Below are 20,089 nucleotides of genomic sequence, written 5' to 3'. Positions count from 1 at the left end.
AATCATCCTGATATTCCTTGCACAATTAAAAATGTCCTACAGTTAAACTTGGCTGCCTTGATGCCAAATAAGAGCCATTTACACCGAGTCGACCAGTATCAGCAGGTTTTTGTTCCTGCAGTCTCTGCATGTGAACTACTGTCCTGAGGACTTGAAAATGGCAACAGAAAGGTCATATACACATCTGAAGCTCAGCCTTCCAAGCTGAAAATTTCAGGGACTTCATGTTGCAAAAGCAAGAACAGTCAGAAATCTTATTTCTCCAGCCAAAAAAAAAAAAAAAAAAAAAAAGAGCCCCAACTGCACCCACATGGAAATCTGTGGTCATCCAACTGCAGGATCACAAGCTAAGCCTGAAGAACATCAACTGGAAAAATCTGTCTGTCATCTTCACAGGCACAATAGGCTTGGAGGAATAAATTATGCCTGCACCAGTGAACGGAGATCACCAAGTTTAGGCCATAAATCTGGATTAGAAGTTCGATATAATTAGCAGAGAGAAGTTTCAACACTAATTGTCCACATATTGTTTCCATTTCTAGCCTGAACGCACATCCAAGGCTACGGGCTGAAGTTAGCACAGTTTGTGCCTTGAGTGCAATCCGCCTGGGTTTAGTAATCGACAGCTCCCAGCCAACTGATGGCATAACCTGCGTGCTATCAGCCAAGGCAGGATTCTTCCTACATCGTTTAAGAGGGAGTTTTAGTATTATTGTTATTAAAATTAGCACTTACACAGCACTTTAAGAGCTAATTCGGAGCTTGGAGAGGCCACCGCTGGCTCGCTATCAAATTTCCTTCAGTGGTCAGGAAAGCCAAGCCAGTTACAGCAGAACTGCAGGTCTTTTTAAGGAGAATTTAGCCAAAAGTGTCGTCATTCTGCGCCTGCAGGCTGTTCTGGTGTCCCTGCAGCAGAGTCAGAGGGACGTAACCGTGGCAGATTTACTGCAGGAGCTTGGGGCCCCGAAAGCTGCTGCGTAATTGTCCAGGCTCAGGTGAGTCGCACGCTGCTGCCTGGGGAAGCTCTGGAATCAAAGCAAACATTAAAATTCCTTGCAGGGGGAGGCCACCCTAAACTAGTTTGGATACCAAAACATCAGCCCCGTGCTGTAATCTAAGACCAGCAAAATCTGCATCCCTAATTGATCTAACAAGAACCCGCAGGCAAAAATTCAACATCTACCCTCATCGCTTCCCAGTTCCCGAGTTGATGAAATATGGGCTAATTGGGGTATTTCTTCAATGCTTTTCAAGTCTAAAATAAGTGTTTCCTCTTCCCCCCCAAAAAAGCTACTCTTTACCTTGGCTGTAAGATGTGAAACATTTTTAGCATACGATACCCTGCCAAGAAAAAGCTGAGTAATTTCATATCTTTGAACATCTTTAGGGTTGGATTTATCGCTCTGGCAACAGATTCTGCTTGGGTACCGACCTGGAAAAAGCGAGTTGCCAAGTTTGGGACTTCTTCACTGTTACAGGACTTCTCTGCAACAACACCCTTGTCTTGTTTGCACAATAAAGCGGTTTTCCCAACATCCCAAGGAAGGGGTCTGACATGATTTTACAGCTCAGGAACATGCTGTAACACCACATTTGCTCTCTTCCAGCTTGCAACAAGCTCGAGGCGATGTTTGAAGCTTCAGCTGAACCCCTTTCCTTCAGGACACTGCTGTATCCTCTTGTAAGCGAGGCATTCCTCTCGGTCATGCATTGCTCTGCTGATTTACTGCTTTACACAGCAAGTTCATTCCTGGCTACAATCTTGAAAAAACAAAAGCTGGAGTCCTGTGATAGTTGTGCTTATTAAGCTAACATAAGTTTATATTCACATTAATCAAAAAATCTCAGCTTTATTAGACACTTGATATGCTGTTTCCTAGTTCTACGATACACTCCAAGTATCTCTCTGCTTCTATCAGACATCTGGGTTTCTCGTGTACACAACTTCAAGCCATAAATACATCCATTAATTACAGCAGTCACATACTACGGCTACTTCTCCCAAGAAGAAATAAATGCCTCTAGTCCCATTTGCCAGAACAACCTCGGTTTACAATGAGCCTAAATTTAAACTGAGAATTATTAGCAGGGATTTAGAAAACGGAGCAGAACACTTCTGGCGACGAGCGAGATGCAGGATCCTGGAAGTACAATACCCAATCCTAATATTAAAAAAAAGCCAAGACTTTCCTAATAAATACAAAAAATTGAATGCTCACTTCTTATATCAGTCCAGAAATTATATTATAGGGAATGCCAGCCAGCTATAGCATATACGGATTTTTTACACAGCCCCTTAAACCACCATTTGCTACATCTACTTTCCCACAAGAAAAATTTTCCTGATTTATTTCATCTACTCCCTTTCCCCACTTCCCTCAGAAACCCATTCCTACAGTTTGTAGGAAGCAGATGGAGGATGAGAGAAGACAGTAGGGAGTAAACAGAGAATTAAATCATGTTTGACTCATTCACTGATGGCATTAAACCTCTCCAGCAGTCAGTGAAGGAAAGAACTCACAGAGGACAAAGCTTTTGAAGCACAGATACTTTCCATCGCCCTTTCAGTTTTGAATTGACTTACATAGGTAGGACAAATTAAGTTTTTGAATAACTGACTTGAATTGAATGTGGACACTGCAATAGTGAATGCTTTGAGCTATCTGGAAAGGGAGAAGAAGAGGAAAAAGAGACATCCATCGGACTGGCAGCAGGGGAGGTCCTGGCCTCCAGCAGAGGAACATTTGAAGGAGCTAACATACAGATCACCCTCGATACACACAGGGCACGAGCAGAAAAGGAGAAAGTCTTGAAGTGAAGCACGAACCTCCAGAAATGAAGTCACAAGACCTGAGATGTCTCCAGTCCTGTTATTCCAATTCATTGATATGACTCCGCTGCTGGGATGGATTTCCAGCTTATTGTTTTCATTCAAAGACCAAATGAAATTGTGGCAAATAACGTAGAAAGTTTGTGGGTTTTTTTTCTTTATACTCGCACTTACTGTTTGTATTTGCAGAAACCTTGCTGCCAGGGCAACAGACAGGATCACATTCGAGATGCTGCACATGGCAGAAAGGTAAAATCACATGAAAATCTAAAATTTCTAAGGGCATAAACATGTAAAGACAATCCCTACCAGAAGGACAGCGATGCTGGTAGAATCCTGCTGGCTTTTGCTGACATGTAACTTGCCAACAAATCTTAAGTTTCAACTCTAGCTCCAAGGCAGTAAACAAGGCTAAGACTACAGCTCACTGCACAAGTGAAAGGAAGATGCATTAGTTTAGGTTTAGTAGATTACAGGCTCCACCCAAAAAGGGAAACAGCTGCTGTCAAGTTAATTGTGTTCTTCCAGACAAAGTCCACAAGCCTGATAAGGTGTTTGCAACAGCTGAGCACAGGCCTTACCCTCTGGAGGGAGGAGGAAAAAACCCAGTCAATATTGAGGTGACTCCTTTCTTCAAGCTGCATATTGCTGTGTTTTTTCTGAAAGCAATCCCCAAAATCTGATAAATCAAAGTTTGATTCCAAGAAGTACAGAGCTGGGGCTGAAGTAGAAGAGCTCTACCATTAAAGGGCAGAGGGATGGTCCTACCTCTTACAGGAGCATCTGCTATTTCTCTGTCATGAGTGCATTGCTCCCACCCTGCTGGGTTTTTGGTTATCAAGAGCATTTTTATTACACTTTGAGAAGAAGCACAATGGATTATAGACCTTCCTTGATGCAGTTACGTATCGAGGCATGCATTCACTGCAGTTTTTGCCCAGGGGGACAGATAAAGAAGTTATCTTACCATTCTTACAGCCATACCCCGAATAAAGGTGTAACAAAACTAAGGAAGAGAACCCAGTGCAACTGTTCACAAAATCCTCCTTCTTAGATGCTTTCAGAAAGTTATTCAGGTGTGACATGCTCTGTTTTTCATCAACTCTAGTAAAACTGTAACAGAGATGAGGACTGGCTTATGACTTCTGATCTAATTGAACTGATCCACTTCACTGATATCGTGTTTTATATGCCATAAAAAGAAAAAAAAAAGAAAGTTATTCCTGAAGTTCTGCATGACTCTGTGTAATTTCTCTCCTAAATAGCGCTCTCAAACTGAATTTGATCAAAAGCTAGCAACATCCCGATCCCACTCACACTGAAGATTTGCTACTGTAGGGGTGTTTTATTCTGCATGGTGCATTAGGCAAGCTGAAGATAAGACCAACAGCAGAGGAAGGCTACCAAGCCTCCATTTACGTTCAAATCTCTTGTGCTTCATGGACTGTTTCAACTTGCTGTGACCCACGCTGCTCTCTCCTACAGATTCTGGCAAAAATCAGGCTTGGAAATTGGCTCTTCTGATGACTGATTAGCCTCAGTGTCCGGATAGCTTAGCACCACACGAGTAAAATGCCTGGGAACTGATTTCTCTGAAAGTCTGCTTCTACAGATCAAAATCCCCAAGGAGCCTCTCAAAAAAAAAATTAAAAAAAAAAAAATCAGCTCCCTCTTTCCTTCTCCATCAGTACTTCCCAAGAAGACGTCACCCCGCGACTCCAACCCACGTGATTTCCAAGCCAGAAGAGCTCACACTCCTTGCTCTGTTCATCCATTTCAGGGCTGCTTATTAAAAGCACACAGAGGCACTCAAGAGGTCCGATTACAGTCCCTATTTATTTATGCTGGCCTTCAGCCACCCAGGTTTTCACGTCCAAAGCCAAGGGGATGCCTGCCTGCTCTTGGCTGCCTACTCAGTGTGGACAGCCAAGTCTTCCAGGTGGAGATCTTTCCCGGTTCGAAACATCAAGTCTGGCCGTCGCAGAAAAACCACCACGCTTATCACCAGCAAAAGCATGTTTTAGGGGATGAACCTACTGATTTAAGAGCACAAGTCAGGCTAAGAGGAAGCCTACAACCCACTCCACACTCGGAAGAGTATTTCTACCACTGCTGGGAGAGCTGATAGCTGTTTTCTTACCGTTTTTCTTCACTTTTCACCTCTCCAGAGGTTCAGAACGGCTGCTTACAGCAACTGTACAACTGCAAAGTCTGGTTGAGCTGCTGGCTGTCAGGACAGGACACTTCTGCACTGCTCACGACTTGCCTTGTGCATCTCCTTGGCTGGAAAGAAGCCAGTTTCCCTGTGACACACCTTAGCACCGAGCATTTGAAGCACAGGAAGGCCTCCCTCGCTCCATCATTCCCCACTCGCAGAGCTTATGCTGAGCTCGAGGCTGTTTTTCATAGTTTCCAGCTAAAAATAGCTGCCCCGAGTCAATTACCACGTTTAGCATGTGCAATTCCACAGACTCTGTGGTTTCTGAGAAACTACTCCCAGCTACTAAATGAGTTTTTCAACACTGTAACTGCTTACACAGGCTGCACGCTTCGTCTCTTTACTCCTAGCTTCAGGGATTAACTTGCATAAGGCTTCTGTTAGTCAAGGCCACTGCTAAAGACAGAAGAATCTAAACAGCAAGCAATGTATTTGTTAAAAAGCTTCTTTCCTAAGCAAGGTAGAGCCAAACAAAACCTGATTTTATACGGAGTCCTGACATTTTAGTCTTGATCTCTTAAGGTAGTTGATTTTGCAAATATCCCCAAGATTTCAGCCTGCTGACAAACTGCCCGCATTCGTGGTCTTCAATTCTCTTCAGCCCTAAGTCATGCATTCTTCTTCAATTTAAGTTACTTTCTTTAAATTAAGTTACATTTCAAACAGCAAATCCTGCAACAAAGCCCCACTTCCAGCAAATCCCTGCTGCACTATGACAGATCATGAGAAGTACAGTGAGAATATTCACAACACTGAGATGGAAGAAATCCGTAACAACTCCTATTTCTACTTGTCATGTATCAACACGACCATGCTCAATACTGCATAGCTGTGCAGTTGACTCAGTCCAAGAAAAATGCGGTTCGTGCAGGTTTCTTTGAGTCCCTAACCAGAAAGTAATAATTAATTCAGTTCAAAAGTCAAGCTCTGCTCTTCTGCAGAGCAATGTCTTGTCACTGGCCAGCTTGGGCCACTTAACATCAGCAAACCTGGGCCATCAGTGCTGTGATGTGAAGCACAGGGCAATTGTTCACTGGGTTTTTCACCCTGCTTGGATAAATCCTGTCTGGGATGCTGCAACCAGACTTACTCTCTTATCAGCAGAGCTGTGAGAAGCTGTTTTGTTTAACAAAGGCACAACTTACGTGCTCTTTGGAGTTACTCTTCATTTCAATATTTAATCCTCCAGGTCAGATGCACGCCACGCTAGCAGCAGAAGCCCTTTCACACCCTGGTAGGTTCATTTAAATCAACATCAGCTAGGTTAGATGATATTATTAACGTTACAGCAGCAGCCCGGAGCTGCTGTTTTACACGCATCTCCAGCACTGATGTGGTACTACCTTCAGGTTTTTCTTTTTATTCTTCCTACAACCTTTTTCATTTTATTCTGAGCACAAAAATACAGCTAAAATGTTTCCAATTTGCTCTAACGGGCTTGCCAAACAGCAAAAACACGCCATCACATCTGCTGAAAGAATGGTTAAAGCCAGAGAATCACCGAATGGTTTGGGTTGGAAGGGACCTTAAAGATCATTTAATTCCAATCCCTGCCCCCAGCCCCTTGGGCACTGCCAGGGCTGGGGCACCTCCAGCTCCTCTGGACAGCCTGGACCAGGGCCTCAGCACCCTCAGAGAGAAAGAGGTTTTGTTTGGAGAGAAGGATATAGGAAGGAAAACCACAAAGGGACAAGTTTGACTAGCCTTTCCATCACTCTTTGTGTCATACTGACCTTGAGAGGATTTCATGCACTCACATATTTAGAGGCATAAATACTACCAGAAGCTCAACTGCTTGAAGTGTCACAATACCCTGAAAAAACTGTTGTAGAAAAAGTAATGTTCTGTATTCTATTTAAGGACTTAAGTAAAATTTTAACACACAAAACTATGTCTTTTCTTTAGTGATTCGCCAGCATATCCCATCCTCCCAACACCACTTAACACTGGAAGGTCTATTTTGACAAATTAAAGAAAACAAGGAGAGAAAACTCAGTGAATACTAAATATAAATCTCTTGCCTTTCGTACTGCAAGTGTGCAGAGAGCTTGATTCTGGAGACATGTCCAGAACATGACCTCAGATGTATTTGGCCCATCCTGAGTGTTATATGAAAGGTGAAACGTGTTTCTGTACAACCTATTACTACCAGCTACATAATATTTAGAAAGCCTTCAAGTGACCTCTTTCTAGGAAATATGACAATATGGCCAGGGGGGGGTGGGAAAGTCGAAATTTTAGCTTTCCAGTTGGGGTGGTTAATTTGTCAGCCTTTTTAAAACAACCGACTGGAAGAACATTCGTCATCTCCATATGGCATGAGCAGCTTGTTAGCTGCTCTGTGGTTGCCTGAGGTTCTTGTCCCTGCCCCAAAACACGAAGGCTCGTGAGCTACAGGGGTGCTGAGAACTTCCTCGTGTAAAGCTGAGCTGCCTGGGTACTTAAACTTTTCCTCTTGCTTAATTATATGGGTTTACGAGTTAATTAAGCATTGGAGCACACTGGCACCATTTTAATCTAACACTCAAGTTTTTCTACTGTTCACACTCTCTGGCATTCCTAATTGATTCTTTTTTAATCAACGTAATTGGAGCCAAGCATATGCTTTCCATAAAGGCATATTCACAAGCTTCCTAAGTTTTAGCTATTCTTCAATTGAGAACTAAAAAATAAAATAATTTCTTCCCCAAAAGGCAGTTTTGACAGCTGACGGAGACTAACCCCAGAGCAGTAATGGATTATTGCAGTTTTTAAGAGGTAAGGGCTGAACTAGAACGTGGTCACAGTCTTCACGTCGTACAGCTGATCACTGTGGCTACCTGGCAGCACAATTCCTTCAGAGTAACTCAAACGTGGATACCACCAGCACCGGGACCTGCTTCCTGCTGTGAGAAGTAAGAAAAGCCAGTACGAGCTGCTCTTCACATTCACAATCTCACAGAAACGTTACAAAACCAGATGTGCAACTTGTGAGTTTTTACTAGAAGTATACCACATCATGGGAAAGGCTTCAAAAGATGGGATTTATACAACCAGATGCAAACCTTTACAGTGTAGACACCTCCCTGCTCTCTTTAGAGCCAGTGGACAGAAGCAGGCAGACAGCAATACATTTCCTCCCAAAGTGCATGTCCTGTCAAATGACTCACAACTCAGGTTATGCCTGTACCTCTCTTCTGGTTGTAAGAGGAACATGCTCTTAAAAAAAAAAATCTTTGGAAAGAGTTCACGGTCTTGTTACTCAAGTCTGGACTCCTGGAGGAGGTGACAAACCAGACTGGGTGGGAAGAGAAAAAGCACACCTGACAAAAAGAGACCTGAGATCATTAGGAAGTAGTAAATGCTATCATCAGGCTTCTGAAATAGGAATTGAGGGTAAGCAAGGGTAGAGAAAGTGGACCTGTAAAAAAAAGCTGAGTTAATGTGACAGATGAGAGGGGAATTCAGGACTATGTGGAGGACCTCTCTTCCATTCCCAAAGAATTCTCCCAGCTAGCAAGTAAACAGGCAAAAAAACCACACCTATATAAGGCCGTAAGTTAAAAATTTCAGCTTTTCCTGGAACTACACAATGCAATATATCCTTGATAAGGCACACAGAATCCACTGAAATATAATCAGCATCAGGCCTGGTGCTGAGGACTGGGAAAAAATATTCCTTTTAGGAGAAGGCAAAAAATAAAGGAGTACCCCTTAGCTCAGAGGCAGAGCTAAACAGGAGCTACACCCAACAGCATACCCAGAAACTGCAAGAGTGCACCTGGACTCTCACCTCCCCAGACCTGAGCACACAGCTCCGGTAATCAGGTTTCAAAACAGCACTGATGGGCACCCAGCAAGGGAAGGTTTAGGAAAGCTGACATTTTCACTTCTATTCAGCTTTTTGACAGACACTTTCAGAAGAAAAGTTCACATTTGACAGGGCTCCAGTTGGTCATGTTCATGACCAGCTGGTATCATAGTGAGTGTTTTCTCTAGTTTGTGCTTCACACTACAAAGAAATAAAGGAAACAGGGAAAATATTCATGAACAAAACAATCAGGATGACCAACATACATTTTCTCTTAACAAAAACATAACATTAGATAATATAAAAGTTCCCTTCCAATGGATTGTGTCTGAGTGTAACCAGAACTTCCTAACGTCCCCTGGTTGTTTTCCACTAGAAATAAAGATAAACTACAGACTGCCTTCTAAATGTTGAAGTGTTTTACAGAATCAAGAAAAAGCACTTTTAAATTTTAAGAGAACTTATAAAAGATTGACTTCCGAATAAGCGATCTAGAGCCAACTTTCCCTGCCACTTTCTTCACTGTAGCATTGGGGCTATTGCTTCACGCAGCCAACAGTGACACCTACTGCTAGCACTACCAAAAGACAACTTCTACAACTGAAAGCCAAACACGACTTCTGAAAACTCTATTACACATTTGCTTCTAGAAGTGTTCATTTGTAACATACCTAATAATGTTATTTCATTACTGGAGTTTGAAAACTATGCTGTAAAATGCCTTTTAAACACAACCTACTCCTCAAACCCAACCTACTTACAGTTTTTAATGCTATTATACTTCCCCACAGCTAACATTCTTGAACAGCTATAGTTAAAACTGATTTGAAAAGGGTTGTTGTGTTTATATTCGTACCAATATTTTATGTTTTTCACCAGAGACAGCTAAAACAATCAAGCTGTGCAAAAGCGCAGTTACTATACCTGTCGTGTACTACACGCCATGGAATAACTGCTTCCTCACTAAGCAGTTATCTTCTGGATTACGAGGGAAGATTACACAAAATTTAAGTTCAGTTCAGTGTTTTAACAGAAAAAATCTAGTCCTTATTGTGTAGCTATTGCATAAGCTATACCATCACTCAAGCAGCTTTTAGAAAGGTGCTTCTTTTCATTATTTTATTTAAATCAGTTCTCATTTTGTTGAGGAACACAGAGTAAGGGCTTTCCACAGAGGTTCCCTAACATAGAAGCTTTCAACACTTGTAAGGTAGTCTCTGGGCCAGCTCTAGGTCAGCGTCCACTGGAAGCAGCCCAGAGGATACCAAGAAACACGCATCAAGACTCACCTCCTCATCCCTAGTAGCAAACCTGCACTACCTAAATAGCTCCTTTGCACGGTCCAGTTCAGAATTTTATTGATTTCAAAAGGCTCCTTCCACATACCCAAATAAGTTAAAATGTCCATGCAGATATATTCTCAAAAATCTTACCTAAGCAAAGAGAAGACATCGTAAGAGTTACGAACGCAGTTCTGATCCACTTGGAGAAGACTATTCTTCAGGGCACCTGAGTGATCCTTAAGGCAAAGAAAAAAATGGTAATTTAGAAATCAAAAAAGCTTCCATCTGGACTAAAAGCATGCACTTTGATAACAAATGACCTTGCATTTAATGCATTTTACATCTGTCTTCATACAAGTTTACATACTGTTGGCAGAAGCAATTGAAGAAGGCAACAGCAGCAGCTCAAGTCTGGCCTACAAGAACACTTACCTATAAAAGGATAGGTCAGTAGCACATTGATCTGAGTTCGAGACACAGAATTTGAACTTCCTAATCCATTACTGCATAAAGTCATTTTATACGTAGGATGTGATTTACAGTACTGCCATTCTTCAGAGCTGAAAGCCCATTACGCATTCAGCGCTGTGCCAGAGATGCACAAGACCATTAGATAAAGTCCTGTTCTTCACTCATGCTTCCACGTGTTTAAAAGATCAAAGCAATCTGAAGCTTTGAAAGATGTGAACCAGTTTCTGGAAGCTACAAACACCCTGCGTCATCCCTAGCAGACCAAAGCCTACGTGCTGCACTAGAAGCATGACACCAATACAGGCCAAGAGCCATTCTTTATGTCACAAGGGTCCAATATCGTACTTCGTGTGGCTGTGCCTGACATGCCAAATTCCATGAAATGCCACAAACTCTCAGAACTGGTTCTTCACATGACGAAGTGAATTCTAACTAGGTCAAACAAGCCAGCAGCATTGCCAGAGACCTAACGGATTGCAGAAAGGCGGCGTTATTCTACAATATAAAACAGCCCGAGGTGGTGCACATGACCAGCAAACTTTTCAAGTGGTGATACGGATGTGCTCTGATATGACTGCAACAACCCCTATTTAGATATATTTTGCCTGCCTCAACAGGCTGTTTCCATTTCAAGATGTTGAGATGCAGACTTACACGTCAACATCTGACAACTGTATGAGCCACAGGCCACGCAGCTGACATGACTTTGCACCAAAAATAAGGCTCCACTTAAATAAATCAGGAGATCTATACACTACATATGAATCATATTGTAGTAGAGGCACCGTAGCAGCACTGCCTCAGCTCCTCAATCCTGTTCTCAAGATGCTAGATTTATCTTACATGCTGAAATCCATACATATATCCCCTAGAAAAAAAAAAAAAAAATCTTGAAAGGAAGACACCTTAATCCCTGAATCAGTTAGAATGGTGAAAAACTGACTTCATGGTACAAAATGTTTTCAATCTCATCAAGCACTGCCTTCAGAAAGTGAAGTGCAAAGTTTTTCAGAGAACAAGTGGAATGGCCTAGAAGTCACTGCAGGAAGAAAAGAGCTCCCAGTAGCTGCATGTTTTAGCCTCTCTTTCTCCTGCTGTATGACTGTATTGAAAAGAAATGCCCAACAAAGCAGATACAGTGGTCCAAACAAACTCCTAAACTATTCTATCTTGAGGATATTTGCAGATGCAAATGAAAGGTTTCAAATTTAATTATCACAGAGGCTTACCCTTTAGAACTGGAGTTTGTCTACTTTTCTGCCGCAATATTTATTAGATACAGGCACATGTCTTTGCAACCATACATAAAAGCTCTGCTTCTGGAAACTGGCCAGGATCTAGCTACTAAATATGGTCTGTGCAGCCTCTACCTGTAGGTAGATGTGGGTACCTCTGACCTGTAGGTAGATGTACGTGATGTAGGCCACATGCTGTAGAGAGAGAGATCAGCTTTTCAAAGGTCCTACTGCTTGACTGTTGGAAAACGTAGCTACAGCTCAGTGTCCCTGGATTATAACTTACTGTTCTGTCTGTCCCTGGGCACAACCAAATGCTTCGAGTTATGCAGAGCCCTACAGGCTAGCTCTTGCTTTATTTCTTTAAGGAACCAACAGAAAGTTGGTCCAAGTAAAAGCTTTACCTGCTTCCCTAAATGCACTTTCTGAAAAGGTATCACCACAGGAGAGAGGGCAAGTCTTACTAGCTAGCAAGAGTAAACATAAAATTGTTGAAAATTTTTGAAAGCCAGGAAGACATTGAGGAAAAGAGGAGGAAAAAGGTGGTTTTAGGAAGGTCTAGGTGCTATACTGGCTTTATTTTGTTGAAGCTGGCCAAAAAGCAGTGCTACGCAGAAACATGCAGTCTCAGGCAAAACCAAGAAGATTCAGAAGAATGCTCAAGGGTCTGGAATACTTTAAATCCAGGCTGACAGCTTCAAAAAAGTTCTCATCCATTTCTTACTCAGATGTTGGTTCAGCTCAAGCAATTCTAGACAGTTTCTCTGTATGATTTTGAGGGAGAATGGAATCAATAATGAACAAATGTTTTAATGGTCCCATATCAGAACTAAAGGAAACAAGAAAGTAAGGTAGACGTGGTTGTTGCAAAAGGAACAGTCCTACTGAATTCATCTAGCAAAATCACTGCACAGTTTAATATGAAATAATAAAAATCTTGAACAAAATTGTACCTCCAGCTTCTGCTTAAGTAGAAAGTCAAATGTGATTAAGGTCAAAGCTTATTTGCTTGCAATAGCTGCTTTGACCTTAAGCACACATTCATTTACCCAACCTCATTGTAAATGCTAGGAGTTATATGAGCACTGTGAGATACCTACAGCGAAGAAGTAAAACCCTTCAGGGCTCAGAAGGCACACGGAAAGGCTTTTGTAACCTCATTTCCCAACCTTTTTCTCACCATGATACAAGTATCCAATGTTACAATAAAACAACAACTTGATTAAGAACATTACCCACGGAAAGTGTTTTCTCCTTGGGTACCAGGAAAAGCTATGTCACTGCTGGACAGAAGGGATGAGAGTGGTAAAATCCCAAATCTCTCTCTCAAGAATACAGAATTTAAAGGCCTTCTGCCATTCAGTGCAAAAAAGAAAATGAGTCAGTTATATTAACATATAATATATTAAATATTAAAGAGTCAGTTCTATTAACAACAAAGATAGGACTCTTATCCTACTAACACAACATATGCTATACTGTAAGTGCCTGGTTTACCTACAATTTCTGTTCCAGTTCTGTTTTGCTCCTTTATAGGACAGAAGCCTCCTGCAAAGCAAGCTTTCTGAGCATACACACGTGTATTTTGGAGGTTACCTTGTAAAAAAAAGTGGGCTTAAAGGTCCTAAACCACTAAGGCACATCACCTAGCGAAGACGTAACCTTCCTTTTTGAAGGTGTAACCTTCTTTTTTCACTTCAAGTTAACAATTTAGCAACTACAGCATTCCTACACGGGCATGCTGTTCTTGCTGTTTGATTAACAGGGATGCACCCACCTGATCAATGCATCTCCAGTGTTAAAATAGCTGTGACAATGCTAGTTGTTCCTGTTCTGCTTCAGATTGCTCTGCTACAATTGTTTTCAGGCCCCCACCTCTCACTATTTATAAATAAGCAGATAACACAGCAAATAGGAACTTGCATTTATGGATCCAGTGGTGCTCAGTAGCTCCTCCATGGTGCTTTTTGAAAAACTGAGTTCATAAAGTCTCCAAAATATTAGTCAGCTTCCAACGATTTCCTTATTTTGGCCCATAAATGGCATTAATGAATGAAAAGGACATTTATAACCATAAAAACTTAATTTCCCTATTATTAAAAGGCACTTAATTGTAAGAATCCATCAATCTAGTTTGGCTATTTAAATGGTAGCTCAAAGGATTATTAAAATAATCAGGCTTATTTGGAACAATGCACAGAAAAAATAAGCTAAGAGTACAATGCTGTAACTTTATTCATAATGAGATGTGTAAGAACAGAGGACACATCCAACACTGAAGTGTCTTTGTGCACAGGGTTTTCATTAGACTTGCAAAATAGCATTTGTACACATCTAATTTCACAAGGCTTATTATGTGCCAGCGCAAAGAAACCAGAACTGTTATCCCATCCACTTATTACATCAAAAATTTCAATATGAGGCTTATGTCTTGAATTATTATGAAGACCTAACCCCCCCCCATCAAATAAAAAGCATCCCAAGAAATCAGAAATCACAGCCAAGCAGAAACTGTGTCATGCAGCTTCTACAGTGACAGAGCCACACACCTGACACAAAAAAAAGACCCTCCATACAGAAGGTTTCAGGTAGTGCTTTATACACAAGTCAGTGTACCCACCAAAGTGAGGCTGTATTTGGGATAACCAGCAGCAATAATTAGGAAATTAGAAAGCAAAAGAGATTAAGACAGAAGTACCCCTTAGGAACACAGAGCTTCTGAAGGATATAGGAAGATTGAGTCAAGAAGTTGGGCATGAACTGCACACAAGTCACTTACATACAGGAGGTACGTACTATACCAGAAGATATTTAGGTTGAGGAACTGACAAAAAGCAACCAGAAGCTCAAGAACAGGATGACAAAATAAGTTTCTAGCTCTTGCAGCTAGAATAAATTATAGGGAAGGACAGAAAAAAGATGTGTTCTTCATACACTAGGTCTGTACTTGCAACTTTGCTAAGAGCACATACAAGAACCAAAACACACCTGGGAGCAAGATTAAGGATGGCGTTACCAACACTGAATACAGGCTTGGATTACTAACAATAAAATCATTAAAATTGCATCCTGCTTCAGCAAAACTGAGTTAACAGCACCAGAAAGCAGAGCCTGAGCTGCCTACCATAGCATTTGTATCTGAATAATAACCACCAAAATACCAAACACAATTTGAAGGCTTGCATATGGTCAGAGTTTTGCACATGCAGCCACCTTGCCACTTGCTGCACTCTCCCCATATAGGAATGGCTACTCGTGGGGTTGGCTGTCCCCACAAGACTGGACCTTGCTGGTTCCAGTACACGAAGAAACTACGCCGAAAATCATTTTCTCTCCAGCCACAGACTTCTTACACAACCTATCCATAGGACAGCACTGCCACCAGCAATTTGGGATAAAAAAAAGCTGTTAGCTGTGCCCTTTATATTAGGTAAGTTTAAACTTTTTCATCTTCTGTGTAGTAATCAGCACTGCTATACAATAATTTGGCTGCGTTCACTAGCCAGACAAACAAATATTACAGTGAAATGGTTGCAATAGGGCAAATAGCTTCAATTTAAGAGCTACAAATTCTGGTTTTAAGATCAATAACCACCACTTAACGCGGTTTTATATTCACCATGAAAATCAGTCTCAATAACCCACCATTTTCAAGATGCTTTAAGTGTGAATGAAGTGTCTGCCTCAAGCAGTAAAGTCTCAAAGCTTATTTGCAGTAATCGGGGTTTCTTTGGACCTAAAATGCTAAGCTCTAAGTCTTCCATGTATAGCTCCAACTGTCCAAGCAACAGAAGTGAGATAACACCTCTGTCATGTCAAAAAAAAACACTCCTCAAAACAAAGCGTTTTAATGTTCTGAGTGCTCAAGTGTGAAAATTTAAGTTTAGAAGTTGAATTTCAGCTTGTCACCACCACTAACAAGCCAGAACAAATAAGAGAGATCCTCACCTTCTGTTCATATGAAGCTCCATAATAACCATCATTGAGACCAAAAATAATCTCGTTTGGGTTTCTTGCATGTATCTACAAGAGAAGAAAAATCATTTTAAGGTCAACTTAATATGGTTTTACACTCCAGCTGAGCATAAATTGCTCTGTATGACTGATGGTCAAGCAGTTTCTCAGCACCTGTAATTCCAGGAGCAGATGAAACAGAAAAGTGAATTTAACCAGAGAAAAAAACATTTGCTTTACAGCTTTAGTAACAGTCACAGATTATGTTCAGCCATTCTACCTTGAGATAAGGAACAGCGGCCAGAGCATCTTTCCTACTGTTGCATTTCAGGCTATCAAAGAAGACCAGCAAATGAATCAAAGAAGCCTCAAGAGTAACTGGCATGTACGTGATATGAACCTAAAACCTCAGAAATAGGCTGTTGGGGTCATAATAGCTGTAATACTGAACTAGTTTTGTGTCTAATATTTTGCTGTTCATGAACGTTGTTTCAAATAAAAGCATGCACTAAAGAATATTCTTTAGGGAGCCATTTCTTCCGTTGAGTAAAAACAAAGGGAATATTAAAAGACACTACACTGAGGGATACAGGGTCTGGCTGGGAGGGAGTTTTCTTTTTCGCAGTCCATATGGTGCTGTCTTTTAGATCTGTGACTAAAATGGCGTTGGTAACAGCAGTATTTCAGCTATCACTGAGCAGTGCTCACGCAGCATCAAGGCCACCTCTGTTTCCCACTCCACCCCTGCAGTTACTCACTGGGGGAGGCAGCAGCAGGTTGGGAGGGGGCAGCTGACCCGAAGTGACCAAAGGGAAGTTACGTGCCACACAACCATCACCCTCTGAAATAAAAATTAGGGCTCAGTCTGTCCACAGCAGCTGTTGTTCAAGGACTGGCTGGGCATCAGTCTGTCAGTGGGAGGTGGTGAGTGACTACTTTCGCATCCCTTCTGTGTTGTTTTCCACCTTCCCTCCTCTTTTTGCTTTCACTTAAGCTGTCTTCAGCTCAACCCACTCTTGCTCTTCTGATAGATCTCATCAATTAATTAGTCCAGAAGTGCCCACTGGAATTAGAACATGTATGATTCAAAAGGCACCAGATTTTTGTGGTTTTATTATTTGTGTGATAGAGGTTTCTTTCAAGCCACTTTTACCATTAACTTAACACAGAAAACACTGTTCACCTCTTTCAAAAGGCTCCTAGTAAGGGACAAATACCAAACTTTTATCAACTCTCTAAATCTTGTACGGTAAACTCTTCAAAATGAAGATTTTTGACAGTGCCATTCCCAGGAGAATGAACTGAAACTGTAATATACACAAATATTAAGACCTGTGTTCATTTAACTGTGTGTACAATCACACTGCTACTTCCTTGAATCAATTTCTGCATTGCAATTTAACGCACCAAGTGCTAGCAGTATCATTTGGGAGGCTCACTCAGCAATGGTTGCAAACTAAATAAATACTCAGTCAGGATTTAAAGCTCTGAAGTGAACTAATACAAATCTAGACAATAAGACTTTAAAGTTCACCCTTCAAATGTGTATTTCTTTTCTTAATATTCTGTATTTATTTATCTGTTTCATTTCTGTAAATCAGGAGTAGAGAAGAACTGTTCCACATTACCTGCTGTCCCAAGTACTTTAAGCCATCTAGGTTGACTTTCCACTCAATCAAAAGCTGGAAATGCTCCTTCTTGCCTCCCCAGATCCTCACAACGAAACACGAGACGGATGTATCGAGACGATCGGGCATTATTCCAAAGTCCAGACTCCTCCACGTTGGATTCTGGTGGTATTCAAAGGGAAATAAGAACAACTTAAGCTCAAATCAGCCTTAACATCTAGGCACAATATCAGAATGTAGCAAAGCCCATGTCAAACATGGATTTTAAGAAAAAAAAGACACTCGAACATCATGCATTTCAGGGTTTACAAAGAGTTGAAAGCAACAGCTGCTTCCTTATTTCATTTTCAAAAGGCAACTCCTATCTTAAATACTATATTCTGTAAAGCACTGCAGAAACTCCATGAGTTCTGCTGCTTTCTATTACAAAACATTGAAGATTACTTCATTAATTGAGTACAGCCAATTTGAGAACTTTTAAAGTGGAAGCAACCTTATTTTCCATGTTATAATTTAGCTTCTGAAAACCAGGGTATAGCTTTCATTGCAAGAGTTGAATTAAAACTCTGATCTATTCCCCCAATAATTAAGTTGGTGTAATTTATTTACAGATTTGTTTCCATTCTCCTCCTCTTTGACCAATGCTGATGGCAATCCCCAAGTGTTGCCACAAAGAGCTCCTCTTTGTTCTGAGGGATCAAGCTTGCATCTCAGGAAAAAAGTAGCATATGTTAAGCTGAATGATGACCTTCCTCCTATTCCACTTGGACCCAGATTTGCAAACACGCAGCACTCCAAGAACTGACTCACGTCTGATAACATTTAAATAAGGACTTACAGAATCTGTTGTAATTGGCTCAAGCTACAACCAAAACAGAGTCAATCCAACACTGATAGGGGCAAGAGCCAGTATGCAACTTTTGGACTTCCCCAGCCCTTAAACCACTGGGTGTCCAAAATGCAGAAATAGGAAAAAAAAATATATATACATCCCTCTCTTGCTTGATTTCCTGGTCTCAAAGATGGAAACTCCTCCACAACAAAAGCAGGAGCAAAGCTAGCCAGTAAGTTTTACAGAAGGAATAAACTTAAGGAAGTTTCCCTAAGGAAAAGAGATGTTTGGTAGCTACTCAGCAAAAACACCAGGCTGTTAATACCAGGCCCATAGAAGATGTATGGAATTTGCTCAGTGCTACACCTTTTATATAGATTTCTGTCATCCTGTTTCCTTCAGTTCGATTCCCTTTTTGTTATTTGTTTTCCTGATGTGGAATAGGCAGAACTGAAAATCCGAAGGTCTCAAGAAATACAAGCTTGAGCAAGGTAAGAGCCTTGCAGATGCAGACAGCTTTTCCTCCATTCAGGAGGCTTTTGAAGCATTTATAGCCCAGCGTGCTCTAACGGTGCACTTCCACCTCATTGATGCAGACACTGGAGACTGTTCAGCAGGTTTTCAGACTGCCTTGCCCAACGCTTGCAACATCCTACTCCCAGAGACCCACCCCTTCTCCATTGTAGTAAACTATTCAGTTCTGGTCCTTCCACTGCTCTGAATTGGAGAATTTAGTAAATAAGATGTTCACATACTCTGTTTTTTTAAACCTATTAGCTCTGCAGAGAATACACATTTATTTATACATGCAGGTAGGTGTTCCTTACCATTCACCTACACAACAAAGGGATTTTCAAAGAATCTAGTGGTATATCCTACAGCACTGTCTGTCTGATTCTCCCTTTATCTGGGACATTATGCCTTGTGTTTCTGCTTCTACACCATGGTTGCTAAACTACACGACACTTCTAATGAATCTGTACACCCAGCAAGTGATATACAATCACCCTTGAATAAGCAAATTGCAGACATTTAAATAAAAGCAGCTGTTTCTGTTGCTAACACCAGAGAGAACAGGGAAAAAAAAAAAAAAGGATGAACTGTAAACAGACCTTAGGCATGACACATTCAGTTCCCAGACACTGAAAGAATACTTCAGTGAGAGAAATAGATTTACTGGGACGAGCTAAAATTCAGCTAACATTACTTGGCTTATTTGGCATTCTCAGCATTTAAAGGGTTGATATACTGTAAAGCTTAACCTGAACACTGATCAGTTTTCACAAGAAAACGCTCTGCCTTTGGAGTGTTTAGTCCCAAATGCAGAGGTATCAACAGGCCCTTGTTCCACAGCTGGAATAAAAACCATGCATTTCTCCTAGTCACCCACTCTATTCCAACCCTTGTGGAAAGAACCTGAAAAGGAGAATGAACGTGATGCTCCTAACAGAAACAGAGTAAAAATATGCATTTAATGGTCACAGCACTCAGCAGAGAAACCTATATATTGCAGCAAACAACAATTTCAAAAGGAAAGATTTTCTTATATGAAAGTAACTTACCAGAGAATTCTTGATCACTTCACTCTTATAAAACTCTAAAGAAAAAAAGTAAAAAATACCTTTAAATTAGTTTAAACACTGATATAAATCTTAATATTTGAAATAAAAAAGCTAGAACAAGTAACTTTTAGTCAAACTTATTTGAATTTTAAACTACCCACTGACACTTACTTATTAGAAGTCATTATTTAAATGTAAAAGTTTCATCTTTATACCCAAGATGATCCTGAGGAATTCCTGTGCCTTTGGTTTCTGGGGGAAAAAACCTGTTCCAGCACTTTACAAC

General features: G+C 41.0%; 1 protein-coding gene across 1 annotated transcript in view; it reads right to left on the bottom strand.

The window, feature by feature from the left end:
• UVRAG (UV radiation resistance associated) overlaps positions 1-20,089 on the bottom strand; it is a 92,022-nt gene that overhangs the window by 56,314 nt on the left and 15,619 nt on the right. Inside the window, exons 3-6 of the mRNA XM_084289116.1 lie at positions 19,804-19,838; positions 17,410-17,571; positions 15,776-15,850; positions 10,272-10,357 (exon numbers count right to left, since the gene is read on the bottom strand). Of these exons, the coding sequence (XP_084145242.1) occupies positions 10,272-10,357; positions 15,776-15,850; positions 17,410-17,571; positions 19,804-19,838 (358 nt within the window). The remainder of the gene's footprint in view (positions 1-10,271; positions 10,358-15,775; positions 15,851-17,409; positions 17,572-19,803; positions 19,839-20,089) is intronic.

This window comes from Netta rufina (assembly GCF_964035555.1).
Source record: "Netta rufina genome assembly, chromosome: 1".
Lineage (NCBI taxonomy): Eukaryota > Metazoa > Chordata > Aves > Anseriformes > Anatidae > Netta > Netta rufina.
The sequence above is the reverse complement of the archived record's forward strand: the minus strand, read 5'-3'. Positions and strand labels throughout refer to the sequence as shown.